The sequence below is a fragment of the Talpa europaea genome, assembly GCF_964194135.1.
Source record: "Talpa europaea genome assembly, chromosome: 5".
NCBI lineage: Eukaryota > Metazoa > Chordata > Mammalia > Eulipotyphla > Talpidae > Talpa > Talpa europaea.
In genome coordinates, this window is record NC_140071.1 from 104,477,135 (window position 1) to 104,494,859 (window position 17,725).

Below are 17,725 nucleotides of genomic sequence, written 5' to 3' on the forward strand. Positions count from 1 at the left end.
TTCTTTTGATTTCTGCTGTGTGCATTGTGATTTCTCCTCTTTCATTTCTGATCCTGTTTATTTGTGCTTTCTCCCTTTTTTCCTTTGTGAGCCTGGCTAGGGGTTTGTCTATTTTATTGATTTTTTCAAAGAACCAGCTCTTGGTTTCATTGATCTTTTGGATTGTTTTTTTAGTTTCAATTTCATTTATTTCTGCTTTGGTTTTTATTATTTCTTTTCTTCTACTGGTTTTGGGGTTTTTTTGTTGTTCTTTTTCTAGATCTTTGAGCTTCGAGATTAGGTTGTGTCTTTGACTTCTTTCTTGTTTCTTCATGTGAGCTTCTATTGCTATATATTTTCCTCTTATTACTGCTTTTGCTGCGTCCCATACATTTAGGATATTGGTGTCCTCCTTGTCATTCAATTCAAAGAATTTTTAAATTTCTTCTTTGATCTCCTCATTAGTCCAGTGGTCTTCCAGTTGTGTGGTTTTTAATCCCCATGAGGTAGGAAAGTTCCTTGCCTTCTTTTTATGGTTTATTTCTAGTTTGATGACTTCATGGTCAGAAAAGATGGTTGATATGATTTCAATCTTGGTGTATCTGTTGATGTTTGTCTTGTGCCCCAGTATGTGATCGATCCTGGAGAATGATCCATGCGCGCTTGAGAAAAATGTGTACTCCGTTTTTTTGGGTTTAATGTTCTATAGATGTCTGTTAAGCCCAAATGCTCTAGGTCCTTATTTAGAGCTTTAGTTTCTTTACTTATTTTTTGTCTTGTTGATCTATCCATTGTTGAGAGTGGTGTGTTGAAGTCTCCCACTATGTATGTGTTTTCTCTGATGTCTGTTTTCAGAGAGGACAACAGTTGTCTGATATATTTGGTGCTCCTTCGTTTGGTGAGTATATGTTAATGAGTGTTATTTCTTTTTGAAGTATGGTCCCCTTGATCATAATGTAATGACCATTGGGGTCTCTTTTTATTTTTTTGAGTTTGAAGTCTGTTTTATCTGATATAAGTATAGCTGTTCCTGCTTTCTTTTTTGGTCCATTTGCTTGTAAGATTGTTTTCCATCCTTTAGCTTTGAGCCTATTTTTATCTTTTGTAGCTAAATGTGTTTCCTGGAGACAGCAAAAGGTTGGGCTTTGTATCTTAATCCAGGCTGCTACTCTGTGTCTTTTTATTGAAGAGTTCAGTCCATTTACATTTACGGTTAATATTGATATGTTAGCATTTGCATTTGCCATTGTGTTTGTCTTTCCTTTGATTTTATTTATTCTTTTAATAACTTTTTTTTTTGGCCTTCTTTCATTGTTATTCGTCCTTCTGAGGTTCTGGCTTTAGGATTCCTTGTAGTATTTTTTGGAGTGGGGTTTAGTCGTAATGAAATTCCAGAGTTTCTCTTTGTCTGGGAAGGTCCTTATTCTTTCTTCAAAGAGGAAGGAGAGCTTTGCGGGATAGAGTATTCTTGGTTGGCATCTGTTTTCTTGGAGTCTGTTGACTATGTCCCTCCACTCTCTCCTTGCCCGTAGTGTTTCTTCAGAGAAGTCTGATGTCAGCCTGATTGGTTTTCCTTTGAATGTTATCTGTTTCTTCCCTCTTGTCAGCTTCATTATTTTTTCCTTGTCCTGGATTCTTGGGAGCTTTACTATTATGTGTCTTGCTGTATTCTTCCTTTCGTCGTGGAAGTTTGGTGTTCTTCTTGCTTCTTGTATATCAATTTTCAGCTCCTTCTTCACATTTCGGAAGTTCTCTTCAATTATCTCCTGGAATATTTTCTCTGTTCCTACATCTCTCTCCTCTCCTTCTGGAATTCCTATAACTCTTATATTTCCTTTCCTCATGAAGTCAGATAGTTCCCGAAGTCTCTCTTTGTTCTTTTTCCTTCGTACTTCTCTTTCCTTTTCTGTTTTGGTTCTTTTTATTTCTGTGTCTTCAAGAGTACTTATTCGTTCTTCCATTTCATCTATTCTGCTTTCATTGCTTTTCCCAGAGTTCTTTAGTTCCTCCATTAATTCTTTGATCCCCTGCGTTTGTTTCGCTTCCCTCTTTAGGGACTGAATTTCCTTCTTCTGATCATTGTTTTCCTTTATGAGTCTGTCATTTTTTTAATTACGGCAATTTTAAATTCTCTTTCTGGAAGGCTCAGAAGTTCTTCCAAGTTACTGTCGTTGCAAACTGGGGGGTGGTTTTCTTTTTGTGGTGTGCTTTTTTCCTGAGGAGTTGCTAGGTTGCGTGAGGTTCCTCTACTCCCTACTGTCTGTTTTCTAATTTGTCGTATGCATTGGGACACTGTGGTGCTCAAACTGGCCGGCATCTTGGGTGATCTCCGCTCCCCTCTAGCTCCTCCAGGAGCCCTCTCTGGCTTCTGAGGGAGCTTTCTGCTGGTTTCAGGAAGACTTTACTGAAGAAATGTCCCTGTTCTAAAATGGCAACGCGGGACTCAGTCCCTGAGCATCCGGTCTCAGGCACACTCTTCTGCGCGCCTGGTCTGCCCCGGCCGTGGGTGCCTGTTCCCTCTGTGGGCTCAGACTGCTGGTCGGAAGGGGCCTGGCGTGGGCTAACTTCCCAGCTGGCCACTGTCTCCTCCGGGAGCCTTCTGCCCTTTTCAAGCAGACTTAAGAAATTTCCCTGTTCTATGGGGTGTTAGTGACTTTTTTTTTCTGGTCGCTAGGTGGCGCCAGAGATCTCTCCTATTGTCCTTGGGGGCTGTTTTTCGCCCCCCCCCCCACGACCTCGTGGGACAGGGAACAGAGTGGGAATGGTAGGGTAAACCTCAACGGCTTTGGGGTGCTGTGTCTGCCTTGTGCCCCTCCGTCATGGAGAACCCACGCTGTGTCTGCCTTTTGCCCCACCGTCGTGGAGAACCCACACCCCGAACTTCGTGCCCCGGGTCTCAGTTCAAAGCCCTCAGGTCCAGGACACGGGCTATAGCCCAGTTCAGTGGTGCGGGAATGGCGCCTTTTGCACCCCGCTCCCGTGCCTGGGCGCCTGGTTCCTGCTTACTCAGTGAGGGCCTCCGCGTGTCTCCCCGCAAGCCTAGGTCGCAGGCACGGGGACCTGGGCAGCCGTGATCCCGATCTGCGTTTGCTTTTCAAGCTCACCAAGCGCGCCGCTTTTCCGTGCAAGCTTACTGGCCGGCCCGGTTTGTGTGCGCGTCTCCAGAGTCTCTTTGTTCTTCTCTAATGGCGCCTGGAGCCGTTCGCTCACCGCTGCAGCGAATCTTGCAGGGTTCTCCGCAGCTCCCGTTCACGGGTTGTGGTGGCTGCAATAGTTCCTTTCCACTGCCAGTCCCACTTATTGAAATCCTCTTCAATAAGTGGTGTTGGGGAAACTGGACAACTACATGCAAGATAATACAAGATGTTTAAAAGTATTGAACATGTACAGGCACATAGTCCAAACACCATATCTGAATTTAATTCTAAACGCAATAGGAAACAGTTGGAAATTTTGAGCAGGGGTGTGTCCTCACTGCACATTTATTTCAAAGTCATTCTGATGGCATTATGGGAAATATCAATAGAGGGAGAAAAGAGAGCAACACAGGGAATCAGTGAAGAGTCATTTCACACATGATAATTCTAGAAATGCTTAATAAGGATCAATCTAAAAGTTTGTTTTGACATATTCGTGTATGTTTTCTTGGTAAAAAGATTTAATTATCCCTCCTTATATGATATTTTCACTTTTGGAAATAGTTCTCATTCTGAATATTCTAATTTTAAAGTGAAGCTCTTCTGTGAAGACCCAATAAAACAAATACTTCATTGCAATGACATTTATTTTGACTCATATGTGTGGATTTCAAAAACTTTTAAGAAATGATATCTTAGGCAAATTAGCTTCTTTCCAATATCTATAAATTTGTGTTTCTCTCTAGGTATAAGGAAAATGTTATGAAATTATCAAGGATACAGCGTGATCAGCCAATGAAGCCTCTGGATCGAGCTGTCTTCTGGATTGAGTTTGTCATGCGTAATAAGGGAGCCAAGCACCTGCGGCCAGCCTCCCATGACCTCACCTGGGTCCAGTACCACTCCTTGGATGTGATCGGGTTCCTGCTGGCCTGTGTGGCAACTGCTGTGTGTGCTATCACAAAATGTTGTCTGTTTTGTTACCAGAAGTTTGTCAAAACCAGAAAGGACAAAAGGGAATAGTTGCTTCTCAGTTGGTATGTCTCACACAGGGTGCTCTAGTTTATTCCTGCAAGGAATTGAGGGATAAGTGTCCCTTTTTCTTGTTATGTTTGATTTTTTCTTCTAATTTCATGTCTCAGACCAAAATTGTTTTTGAGAGATTTATTACCCAATTGAGAGTTAGAGATAAGTCATTCCAAAGAGAAAATAGCTGGAGAAGACTAAAGAAATATAAAAATGCATGAGTTACATTATACAAAAATGAAAAATGATGTAAAATATAGAAAATAAAATTATTGAAAAGATAAACTCATGCCATTCGCAGCAACATGGATGGAGCTGAAGGGATTATACTCAGTGAAATAAGTCAGAAGGAAAAAGATGAATATCGGATGGTTTCACTTACAGGAGGATCATAGGGGAACCAAATAAGGGACCAGGAAAAAAATAAAAATAAATGAATAAAGTTAACAGGCAACTATAAGTCAGAGACATTTTGTAGGAGAGGAAAAGGGATCAAAACAGGGGAGGAAAGAGCACAAGGGACTATGCTGATGGTGCACACATGAATTAGTGGTGGGAATTCTTAGGGACTACACCTGAGAGGAGAAAGATTACATTGCACAAAAATGAACAATGATGTAAAGTATATATAAATAAATAATTAAAAAAAAAATTTTTTTTAATATATGTGTGATGTGATTGTGGGAGACTTAGTAGGAACCACACATGAGTGGAGATATCAAATATTGTACAAAAATAAAAAACAAAATAAGAAAATAAAAAAGGTTAATTAAAATAAACACTCATTTTGCTATATCCTCATGTGGTAGAAGGGACAAATGAAATCTCTGAAGTCTTTTTCTGTAAGGGCAATAATCCCATTACAAGGGCTCCAGTCCATATCCTATCACCTAGCAGAGGACCCACCTCCTAATACCATCATATTAGGAACAAGGTTTCAACCATCTGTGCTCTGGAGTGATATAAATGTGTAGTAAAGGCAAATACTGTACTATACAATTAGAATAGTTTAGTTATAAAATGAGCACTTAAATAGTTACTTTTATAGGCTCCATTAAAAGTATTCTTACATTTAACAAATAATTCGTAAAAAAAAACAAAACTTTGTACCTCAAAAGGATACTATCACAAAATAGAAAATATTTCAGTCTTATCTAATATCTATAATATATAAAGTACTATTACAGCTTAATAATAAAGACAAATAAGTTAATTTAAATAAATTAATAAAAGCTTATTGCCATTATTTCATGTGGAATAAGCCTATCTTACATTTTTATAAACATTTATCGAGGACTATTTTCCAATGTGAAAGCAACTATCTAAGAAGAATCAAATGAAATAAAAACACTCATTTGAATTCCATGACACCTATTTTACTTATTCATTTATTTATTTGTTCATTCATTCACTGTTCATTACTCATTCATTCGTGTGTTGCAACACTGCATATCATCTAAGCCATTAGGTTTGCATGTCAAAAGAACATATATTGCATGATTCCCTTTACAGAAATTGTTCAGATAAGGAAAATCTATAGAGAATAAAACTAGCTATATTCTTGGATAGAACGTGGGTGAAAGAGAATTTAGGAAGATCCAGCAAAAGTGTAAAAGTTTCTGTTGATGAAGGTAAAATGCTCTGAATTTGATATCATGGAAGGTGAAAATTTCTATGAATATACTATAAAAACTGAATTCTACATTTTAAATGCAGCAAGAAAATAGAATGTGAATTAAATATTAAGAAAACCCTTATTAAAAACAAACAATATCTTATTCCAAGTAATTTGCACTCAGCTGCACAAGAGTTTTCTTTTTATTCTTCTATCAGCAGATGGCAAACTGGACCTTTTCGCCCTTTCCACTGTTCTTGACATTCTTCCAATTCTATAATTTTGTAAATAATTATTAATTCTTTAATTAATTCTTCTATATATTAATCTATCATTAATTCTTACCTGGCGATAACACAACTAATCTTCAAAAAGATATTGAACCTATTTGTATACAAACAAGGTCATATATACTTTTGCTTTCTCCACATGTCACACAAATATTTTAATTGTAAACAATATATTTACTTTGAAGTGTGCCAGTTATAGTTTAACTTCCTGATTGATTTCTCCAAGATATAACCATGAGCAATGCCAGAAAAGAAAAACAATTTTAAAAGGAGTTTCAGATTTCACCAAGATGTCTGTGAAATGGACTTCAGCTCTTCTGCTGCTTCAACTGGGTTGTTACTTTAGCTTTGGGAGTTGTGGAAAGGTGCTGGTGTGGCCCACGACCCTAGCCACTGGATCAACATGAAGACAATTCTGGATGAACTTGTTGAGAGAGGCTATGAAGTGGTTGTTCTGACATCTAGAGCTTCCATTCTTACTGATCCCAGTGAACCATCTGCAATTAAATTTGAAGTTTTTCCTCTATTGTCTCTCAAAATGATTTTAAAAGTGCTTTCAAGCAAATAGTGAGTGAGTGGACTTATGAGTTGCCTAAAGACATCTTTTGGTCACACTTTTCAAAAATGCAAGAATTGGTTTGGAAACTTTTGCATATTTCTGAAAAGCTCTGTGGAGATGTAGTCAAGAACACGAAACTTATGAAAAAACTCCAAGAATCAAGACTTGATCTCATTTTTGCAGATTCCGTGGGACCCTGTGGTGAGCTGCTGGCAGAGCTACTTAAAGTACCTTTTGTGTACACTCTACGCCTCACACCTGGATATGAATTTGAAAAGCATGTTGGAAAATTTCCAATCCCACCATCCTATGTACCTGTTGTTTTGTCACAATTAAGTGATCAAATGACATTCATGGAAAGGGTAAAAAATATGATATATGTGCCCTACTTTGACTTTTGGTTCCAAGGAATAAATTACAGGAAGTGGAATGAGTTTTATAATGAAGTACTAGGTAAGTCATGTTTTTGGTTGGTGGAGTTTTGTCTTACCTTCTAGTATCTTGGAAGGGAATGTTTTATAATTATATGGTCAGAGGGATTTGTCCATTATGAGTGAAGTGATGATTGTTAATAAGAATGATCACTCAATCTCAAAACTGTCATGGAAATTTTAAAATTACAGGATAATTTGGAACCCTGTGTTTCATGATTATTGCAAGACACCTTAGGGATTCAGGAAACACAAATTAAACCGAAAGAATCAATGTAAATTCATATCCATTCTTGCTTATCTATCTGTAATGTATGTTATTTTACACAGAATTTTTAGGTCGACAGAAACATTTACTGTTGATTTTGCAAATAACTCCTGGGTACATGCATGCATAAAATTCCCTCTTATCAGTATTTCTAAGAAGAGTGGTATATTTGTTGCAGTAGATGATCCTACATCATTCAAACATCACACTCCAGTGTAATAGTGTTATGCGTTCTACGGGTTTTGACAAATTGTAATAACATGTATTCACCTTTATTATAAAATACAAAATAGTTTCACTGACTGAAAAATCCTCTGTTATACCTTTTTATCCTACATATTATGTGATACACTCTTATTTATTATTTAGAAAATGCATTAGAAATTTTTTACCTACCCTGATCAAAGCAGACATTAGAATGAGAAGTTACATATTTTTAACACAGAATTATATGGAGTACTGGAGATTGTTACCTCTGTTTTTTTTCTCAATTTACTGTGTAAAAATTCATCTATTTTCCCATATATATTCTGAAGAACTGTTTTAACAATAAAGAGAGAGGCACTATTGCAAACTCTGACTTATAATTTTAATATTGCGATGATTATACATTCTTTCCACAACTACTTACAAATTATTTCATAAAAGTCTTAAAATCTTGCTGAGGAGTAGAGATACAAATTTTTATTAGATGTTTGAAAACTGCTTCTCATCAAATATACAGTGAACAAAATTAAGGATCACCACTTCTTTTTCATACATTGTAAAAATCATCCAGTTATGATTTGCTGTTATCATGCATTCTTAGAAAAATGTTATTAAAATTATAACATGAAGCAAATTCAGTAGTGGGTAAAATAAATTAAGCCATACTTTCAGGAACTTAGCGGCTTAATAGGGAAAACTAATTCCAGGGAATAAGTTTCCAAATTGTAGAAACTAGACTTACCAGGGAAAGTTCTTCCATTTCCTAATCTATGTGGAGCTCAAGTAATAAAGTATATTTTGCCTCTGTTGCATTTGCAGCTTTAAAAAGTAAGCTACTACAAGTTTAATTCTATATTGACTTAGGCTGAGTAATCAGTTATGCTCATGAATGTATACTGAGGTGCTATTAGAGATGACACTGTTGACATCCAAAGGTAATCAGCTATTCCAACAACAAAATGTGTTTGTACAGAAACAAAATTCCCAAAAAGTGCACCAAAAGTGATCCTGTTATATATCATCATGTACAGCTTGACAGTGTGTTTGAGAAATGCATAAAAATGGAGAGAAATAGAGGGCTTTTTTTTTTTTTTTTTGAGTTTGTCCAGAGGGAGACATAGTCTCTTGTCCAAATCCAAGGTTCATAACTCTCTGTATGTCTTTGGAAGCAACTTCCTCTCAGTCTGCTAGAGGGTGAATAAACCTCAACTCCTTTGGGAGATGTAAAACCCCTGTGGAATCCTGTACTTGCTGATGGACACATTCAGGGGCACAGTCTTTAGAGCCTCTAGACCATTTAATAAATAGAGTTTATATAAATTTATTAAATAGACTGTATGTTTCATAATAGTGCATATATTGATATATACAAGTATGATGTACATATATAATGTAAATGTTTTATATATTTTTTCATGTATATTTATCCCATATTACACATTATACATATATTTGTATTAGCAGACCACAGAAAATTTTACATCTTAGTCTACATCATTTCAAGCTCCTTTCAGAAATTTACCTGTTATTTAAATTACAGTATTCTCATTTCCTCTATCTTTGTTTATTTTACTCCTCCAGGGAGACCCACTACATTAGCTGAGACCATGGGGAAAGCTGAAATGTGGCTCATTCAAACCTACTGGGATTTTGAATTTCGTCGCCCATTCTTACCAAATTTTGAGTTTGTTGGAGGACTCCACTGCAACCTGCCAAACCCCTGCCTAAGGTAGTCTATTCCACTGTGTTTTGCTTTATTTGCTTTGGGACTCTTCACTAGTATTTTTTTAAAGATTTATTTTATTTATACCAGAGCTGGGGTACAGGACAGAGGTGCAGGAGGGTGAGAGAATTCACCAGAGACAGAGCCGGGGAGCAGAACAGGCAGACGGGCCACCGACGCTGCTGAGAGGAGCAGTGGGCGACACAGGAGAGGTCTGCTTTGCCATGTGGGTTGCTCCCTGGCCTGCTGGGAATCAAAACTGCCCTGCAGAGTCTGCGGACAGCTTCATGGCACTGCGTTCAACCTGCTGTGCCATCGGTGAGGCCCTCTTCAATAGTATTTGACATGCCAAGAAAGAGTATTCCTCAATCAAAAATGTGTGACTGAACAATTTTTGCAGCCAAACTGTGCTGTCACTATAGCACTGAAATCAGCGCCCATTTGATATTTTAGAGTTTGACATCTTAGAACACCTACTAAACAGGTTTTCTCGCCATACTCCAAGTCTGTACAATATCTTGTCAAAGACTTACAGAAATCTGGCTGACAAATAGAGCATTGAGAAAAAATACGCTACATATATAATAATGACTATTAATTCTGCATATTTATCCAATACCAGATAATTTCTATCTGTATCTGAAAACTGCCCTTCATATAAAATTGAAATAGAAATCTATTTACATAAAGATGAAATTCGTTATGAAGGATAGCAAAATCTAATAGGTTTTAAACTGATACCTTTGAGCCAAAACTAAATAACGAGCATCCTTTATGAAATCATTTTATGGGCTTGGAACATCCTGTTTGCCTACCTTCTGATTTGCCGCAACATAAAACAGAGATCGTGTTCCAGGCTTAACCTATTAATCTTTATTTACAAAATTTAACTATATAAAGACTTTCAAAAAGCTCAAAATTTGACTGATGTATAATTTCTTTTCAACCAATCTTCATATTTTTCAGATTTATTGAGGTATAATGGATATATAAAATTATGTCTTTTAAAGTATTCATTGTGAGGATTTGACTTACACATTCATTGTGAAGAGATTTCCCTCATGTAGTTGATTAACACATCCATCACTTCACATATGTGTATTTGTGTGTGTGTGTGTGTCCAGTACTGCCTTTTAAAGAAATACTCGGTTAAAGAATATCTATAATTGCATGATATGCCTTTGTTAAACTATGATCATGCTTGACATTAACGTGGGATTATATGTTACTTTCTCTTTTTGGATTGAGACCTCCCTAAACTCAGAAACTACTAGTCATGTTTTTCACACAATATACATCATGGTGTCTTTCATAGGAGACACTCAAATACAATCATTTGTTGAGTCAATGAATACAAGTTCTCACACAGCAAATTTCAATTATACAATATATTGTTATCAAACAAGCTCAGTAGGAGTTATATTAGGTTATACAATATATTAGATCTAATGCCAAATTTTTCCTATTTACTCCACTGCAATTGCCTGGGTTTGTTGGTGATTTCCTTTGCTATTCAAAAACTCTTTTGTGTGAGGATTCCCACTTGTTATTTCAGCATTTGTTGCCTGTGTATTTGGTGTTCTATAAAATATCATTGCCGAGACAATTATTAAGGATTTTTTTTCCTTTCTGATAGCTCATTGTAAATATATATATATATACAAGTGAAACTTTCAAAGACAATTAACAGATGCATAAAGAGTATTTGGCAGTTATTAAGAAAAGAAAATGTTGGTTCTATTCTAAATTTCCAAAACTAGGGAGTCATTAAAAGATCTATATATATATATTAAAACTAACATGAAAAGGGCCTCCCATGGTGGCGCAGTGGTTGAGCGCTGTGCTGAGAGGCTGCTTGCAGCCTCTGCAGCACTGGTTGGTTTCCTGGCCGCAAGCGAGGATCCCAAAAAAAAAAAAAAAAAAAAAAAAACCCTAACATGAAAATTTCATTTGTTGGAAGGAAAGAAATGTATTTTAAGATTGCAATTTTATGAATACACATTATATACTTATATTTAGTTATATAAACAGAACAAAACACTAGAATGAAAACAAGCAAATTCATAGAAATAAGTAGAATGATGGTTGCCAGGGACCGGTGAAGGGAAAAGGAAGAATTATTGTGTAATTGTTAGAGAATTTCAGTTTTGTAAGACAAAAAATTCTGAAGATTGTTTGCAAAACAGCAGGAATATACTTACCCCTACATTTGCAAATTGCTAAAAAGTAAATGTTGTGTGATTTTATTTTGCCACTTTTTGTAAAAGCCACTATTCTAATAATTCCTAATCCTGATGATCTCTTTTTAGTTTTAAACAATCTTGTTAGTACTGTTTATTGTGCTGTTGCTCTTTTGTGATGGAGCAAATTTTCCTTTACAGGAAGGGGAACAGTTTGCACAGAACTCTGGAGAAAATGATATTGTGGTGTTTACTCTGGGCTCAATGGTCAGTAACATGCCAGAAGAAAGAGCAAATGCGATTGCATAGGCAGATACCACAAAAGGTTAAATAAAGTATCTTCATAGTGGACAACAACTAAATGTGACCATTAACTCTGCAGTAGATGTGGATTTATGCATGCATGGCAAATTATAAAGATGGTTCTGCTTTATCTCCCCCATAAGCTCAAACCAAAATATACATGACAAGGATTAAAGCAGTAAGAAGGGTATTTTTATGATAATCACCTGGCATTAACTTTGTAATTGAAATTAAATATAGTTAAGGGGCACAAAGTGTAGATTTGCTATTGTAATGGTATTTGGGGAAGTATCTGAAACAAAATTCTGCTCTGTCCTTTCTTCTCTTTCCATGCAAGAATGCTGAGGGCATAGTACATGCCACAGTACAGATGTCATCAAAGGATAAATGTTAACTGTAACCTTAAGCAGAAAGTGATAAAGTTTGAAGATATCATGCAATATTGGCTTGTCAGTAATCCACGCCTCTCTCCTCTAAAACTTTTGGAACTAGCCTGGTGAGTTCAGTTTACTGTTCAGCTTACTATTCAGATAAAGAATGGCCAGGCTTTACCGAGCTGTTTCCATGTACCTGAGCCAAACACAATGACTAAAATATGAGTAAGAAAAGAGAGGATTACAAGGAGTGAACCTGAAATCACCTGAGTTAGAAAAAATATCATATGCACCTCTATTGATGAGACATACAAATAATTGCTTCCCATTTTATAGAACAAACCTCATCCTCCCTGTCTTTGTGGAGTACTTGTTAGTTTTCTAACTGGAACAGTTTCTACTTATCATCTGAGAAAAATTTTTGCTGGATACTGATTTGTTTTAACATCACATAGCAAAACTAAGTAAAACACATGGAAATTATACTCCAGATTATAAGTTTTGTTGGAGAATTCCAAAATCAGAATCATTGTTAGTGGACATGGAAATCCTGTGTTGTAGGTCTCATGGTAATCAATGCTGTTGATGCCTTGTGTAGCCTCACTTACGTATTAACAACCAGTAGAATAAAAATTTGATATATCACAATTTTGGTTCATTTCATCATCTCTGCTGTTGTTTATAGCCAGCAGAATCCTCTTTTCTCCATTTAAGAATTTCCAAGCTGAATGCAGAAATAACACTCTAGGTTAGTGTAAAAAATTACCTCTTAAATTTTTCTTACAAGTGTGCTTAGAATTAATATCAAGAAATAAGTTACTGCAATTTCTAGCAGAGATAATTTGTATTATTAAAAATGTCAATACACTGAATTATTTATATTTCTAGAACTGTTGAGTAGATAAACGTTTTGCAAATGAAAAGATATGAAGAGCTAAAAATAACTTATGGAAGAAGTAGGTATATATAAATTCCATTCTGTCACACTTTGAAGAAAGAAATACTGTAATGCCACATTGGAAGATGACATGTATATAATAAATACATAAAACAAATAAATCTGAAATTTATAGCAATGTTCTATTCTTTCAGCCCTAAAATTATCTGACTAAAAATTTCTAAAAATTTGAATTGGTCATTGAAAATTTAATTTGTCTACTATAGACAATTATTCATATAGGCAAAGTGTGAAATATCATGATTACATCATGTTTGAATCAACACAGAAGAAATACACAAATTTCTCTTGATGTCATTGCAGATGTAAAAGCACAAATATTTGATACCCCCAGTCCTCATTATCTATTCTCTGAGAAATGTACCTAACTAGATTATTCCTTTAGTTCTGTAGAATTCAAGCATGCTCTAACGATGAAATTTGACTAATGCCATAAGACCTTTTCTTTTCTCTAACAGGTTCTATGGAGATTTGATGGCAAGAGGCCAGATACCTTAGAGGCAAACACTCAACTGTATAAATGGATCCCTCAGAATGACCTTGGCAAGACTCTAAAAACCAAACACTGAAATAAGAGTAACTACCACCAGAGTGATATATTTCACAAGGAAATATAGTCAACATTTATTATTCCATAACTTGGAAGGTAAAATTTAACTTGCTTGTGTTTATGCTGCAGTCCTTTGTAGAAAAGGATAAGATGTAGCAGTTAGTTAGCAAATTAGTATAAACAGTTGCTTTCATTATGATCAGAATAACAATCTCTTTATTTCAAGTATAATTACCTCCCATAGAGAATTTTTCAACCACAATGTGGATTTTCTCAATTTTTCCTAAAATTTTAGTAATTTGTCAGCTGATTACACATCTATACCTTTTGGAGCAAATATTCTTATACCTTCATTTGTGCATCTGCTTCACTCGCCTCCACCAACAATTCCCTTCCCACATCCTATCCCCTCCATGCTCTCTTCCACCATTTGCACAGGAAACTAGTATGTTTTTCCCCTGGACTATCTGCCTCTCAATACACCCTCCTCATTTCTACCTTTTCCCTTCTATAGCAGCATTCACTGATAATGAAAAAAATAACAGTCCCTCTTTGATGACCAATGACCCTAAAAGAAAATACATCTCAGGCCATTTTTTCTTCTGATGATTCCAGTGCCACCATTGTCGAATTCCTGAAGGCCTGCCCTCTGCTGTGTTAGAATCTGTGACTTCAGTTTGATGGGTTGTTTTCTAACATGTCATCTTAAATTCTTAATTTTTCAGAGACTCTTTTTACCTATGACAATTTTATGAATTTTTTCACCAGAGAAACTTGTATTAATTTTCAACCTAAAAATCACACAATGATGTTAATTTACCTCTCTAGAAAGCAAAAGAAATACTTCTTGCTCAAGATCTGAAAAACTGCAATGAATTTTATATGTAATCTGTTATCCACAACACAATGACACTCTCAGTTTCTTGTGTTGCCATAATCTCATTTTAGCTGGCAGATAAGAAGTTAATGATATTCTGAAATCCATTCTAAATCTTAAGTCATATAACACCCAAGCTTTCATAACTCATGGTAAACCAATGGAGTCTATGAGGCAATCTACCATGGCATCCCAATGGTGGGCATTGCCCTGTTTGCAGATCAACCTGATAATATTGCTCATATGAAGGCAAAGGGAGCAGCTGTCAGATTGGACTTTGAAACAATGTCAAGAACAGACTTGCTTTCTGCATTGAAGAAAGTCATTAATGACCCTTCATGACTGTCACATAGTTTTAATAGATAGTAGTTATGCATAGGTCTTTTGTCACTGATAAATATGAATTTCATATTTTTAGATATTACTTATGAAACTATTAGCATGATATTGCCCCCAGAGATCCAATATCTTTCAATTAAACATTTATTGTTTTTTAAAGTTTATTATTTTTTTATGTTCTAAAAATGCTTGGTGATTTTTCACAATATAGGATTTTTCCCAGTGGGTGCAGTCACAATAAACAGGCAGGACTACGTCAAACTATAAAACTTCCGTACAGTGAAAGAAACCAAAACTAAAACAGAAAGAAACCCTACTGAATGGGAAAGAATACTTGCATACCATACATCAGACAAAGGACTGATGTCAAAGATATACAAAGAACACAAAATTCTACAAAAACAAAACAAAAATCCAATCAAAAGATTGCCCAAAGAACTTAACGGACACCGCTCCAAGGAAACATAAAGGCTGCAAAAAAGCACAGGGGTAATGTTCACCATCAAGTATTATTAGAGAAATACAAATAAACACCACAATGAATTACTATCTCATACCTGTGAGAATGGCCATATTGAAAGAGGAGAAAGGATAGGTGCTGACAAGGAGGTGGGCAAAAGGGAACCCTGGGACTCTCCAGTGGGATTGCAAACGAGTCCAGCCCTTCTGGAAGAGTCAAAGGGGTATCAAAAGATGAAACTTTCATCTGACATTTGACCAGGTAACCTCACAACAAGGCATCTGTCAAATAATTGAAAATCACGAATTTGAAAGCAAACTTAATTTATCACGAAAATTTAACTTTTGTGAACACTGGCACAAGAACATAGGAGTGCATTTAGCACCCTGGATTACTGTTTTGTGTTTTTCAAGTTGATCCCTAGGAAAGGAATCACTGGGTCATATGGTAAATGAATTTTAATATTTGGAGTAATCTCCATTCTATGTGCCATCAACTGGACCATGCTACATCCCCACCGATGATGTAGAGGAGTTCTTTACCCCACATTATTGCCATAGCTTATTGTTTCTGATGATTTTGATATGGGTTACTGTTCTAGATATGAGCAAGTATGTCATTGTGGTTTTAATTATTTTCCTAATAAGCTTTAGTGAACATGTTTATGTGTTTGTTGGGCATTTGTATGTTGTCTTTGGAGACATATTTATTTAGCTTCAATGTCCATTTTGATTGGTTTATTTGATTTCCCTCTGTTGATTTGTGTATGTCCCTTGTAGATCTTCGTTTTTAGCATTTTGTCAGATATATTATGGACAATTATTTTCACCAATTCTTAAGGTATCTTTTCATTTTAATGATTATTTCCTTCCCCGTGCAGAAACTATTTAGTTTGATAGTATCCAGTTGCTTAGTTCTGCTTGTTCTTCCCTCATTTTGCATTTCTATCCCCAAAGGCATCATTGAATCTGATGTAGTGAGTGCTTTGCTTGATTTTTTGTTTATTTATTAGTAGTTTTCAGGTCTCATATCCTACTACTGTGTATGGCTTTATCTGCTCATTCTTCTGCATGGTTGAGATAGTGTTCTCCATTCAGTGTCTTGGGTTTGGTCATCTAGTTTTACCCAAACCGTTTGTTAAAGAGACTCTTCTTTCTCCATTGCGCACTTGTGGCTCCTCTGTAATAGATTAACTGTTGAAATAAGTGTGGCTTTATTTCTGGACTACCAATTCAATGTCATTTCTCATTTTTCTATTTTTATTGCAATATCATACCGTTTTGATTACAGTACTTTTGCAATCTGGGAGAGTTTGAAATCTGGGAAAGTGAAACAGGAGACAACAATTTGCCAAGGTAATGAGCATGTATGTTCCCATAGTCCAAACTCCATATCTGAATTAATTCTAAATGTGATGAGAAATGACATAGAAATTTTGAACAGAAGTGTGTCCTAATAGCAAACTTGTTTCAAATTCATTCTGATTGCATGATGGAAAATAAGAAATAGAGATCTCAAAATAGAAAGATATAGAAAATTAGTGTAGTCATTTCACACACAATGAGATGAATCTTCTATAAATAAAAAGGATGAATGTAAATGTTTTTTGATCTTACATATACCTATGTGTATGTGTGTGTGTGTGTGTGTGTGTGTGTATTCCTTAATAGAAAATATTTAACTATGCACCTTTTTGGGTATTTTCATTTTTTGAAATATTTGTCAATCAGAACATTCCCAGATTAAAAATAAGCTATCTAGAGAGACCAAATAAAGCACAGTACTTCAATTCCATGACATACACTTTGAATCATATTTAAAAACTTTCAGTAAGAGACATATTTAGGCAAATTAGCTTACTTTCAAAATCTATAAGTTTATGGCTCCTGCCTAGACATAAGGAAAATGTTATGAAATTATCAAGAATACAGCACGATCAGCCAATGAAGCTTCTAGACAGAGCTGTCTTCTGGATCGAGTTTGTCCTGCGAAATAAGGGAGCCAAACACCTGAGGCCAGCATCCCAAGACCTTACCTGGGTCCATTACCACTCCTTGGATGTGACTGGGTGCCTGCTGGCCTGGATGCCAACCCCTATGTATGTCGTCACAAAATATCTATTTTGTTGCCACAAGTTAGTAAGAAAAGGAAAGCTTAAAAGTGACTAGTTGCCTTTGAGTTCTCGGCTGGTTTGTCTCACAGATGGGGCTACTCTAGCTGATTACTGCAAGAAATTGTATACCCTTGGCTTTTTCTTCTAATTTCATTTCTCAGATCAAGATTTGTTTTTGAGAGATTTACTAACCTCATTGAGATGTCTCTCTCACTACTTGGACTTCGAGTTTCTTTTACTTTATCCCATGCTCCTCCCAACATTGCCATACCGCAAGGTGAGAAAAGGGGTCTTCTCAATCACTCAAGGAAAAACAGAGGAGTTTGCAAAAACTAA

General features: G+C 35.9%; 1 protein-coding gene and 1 pseudogene across 3 annotated transcripts in view; both read left to right on the plus strand.

Annotated features, from left to right (window-relative positions):
- The window catches only part of LOC311171438 (UDP-glucuronosyltransferase 2B4-like), a gene marked incomplete at both ends in the record, with an annotated part of 106,071 nt that extends 101,932 nt beyond the window's left edge, over positions 1-4,139 (plus strand). For both annotated transcript variants that reach the window (XM_084234285.1, XM_084234284.1), the window contains one exon: positions 3,863-4,139. In XM_084234285.1, coding sequence (XP_084090411.1) covers positions 3,863-4,139 — 277 coding nt within the window. The remainder of the gene's footprint in view (positions 1-3,862) is intronic.
- Positions 4,140-6,280: 2,141 nt separating this feature from the next.
- On the plus strand, positions 6,281-17,725 carry LOC311170607 (UDP-glucuronosyltransferase 2B4-like; annotated as a pseudogene). The gene is made up of 7 exons: positions 6,281-7,059; positions 9,094-9,241; positions 11,617-11,740; positions 13,509-13,614; positions 14,615-14,815; positions 17,171-17,410; positions 17,551-17,725. The product of its transcript is annotated as a UDP-glucuronosyltransferase 2B4-like (transcript).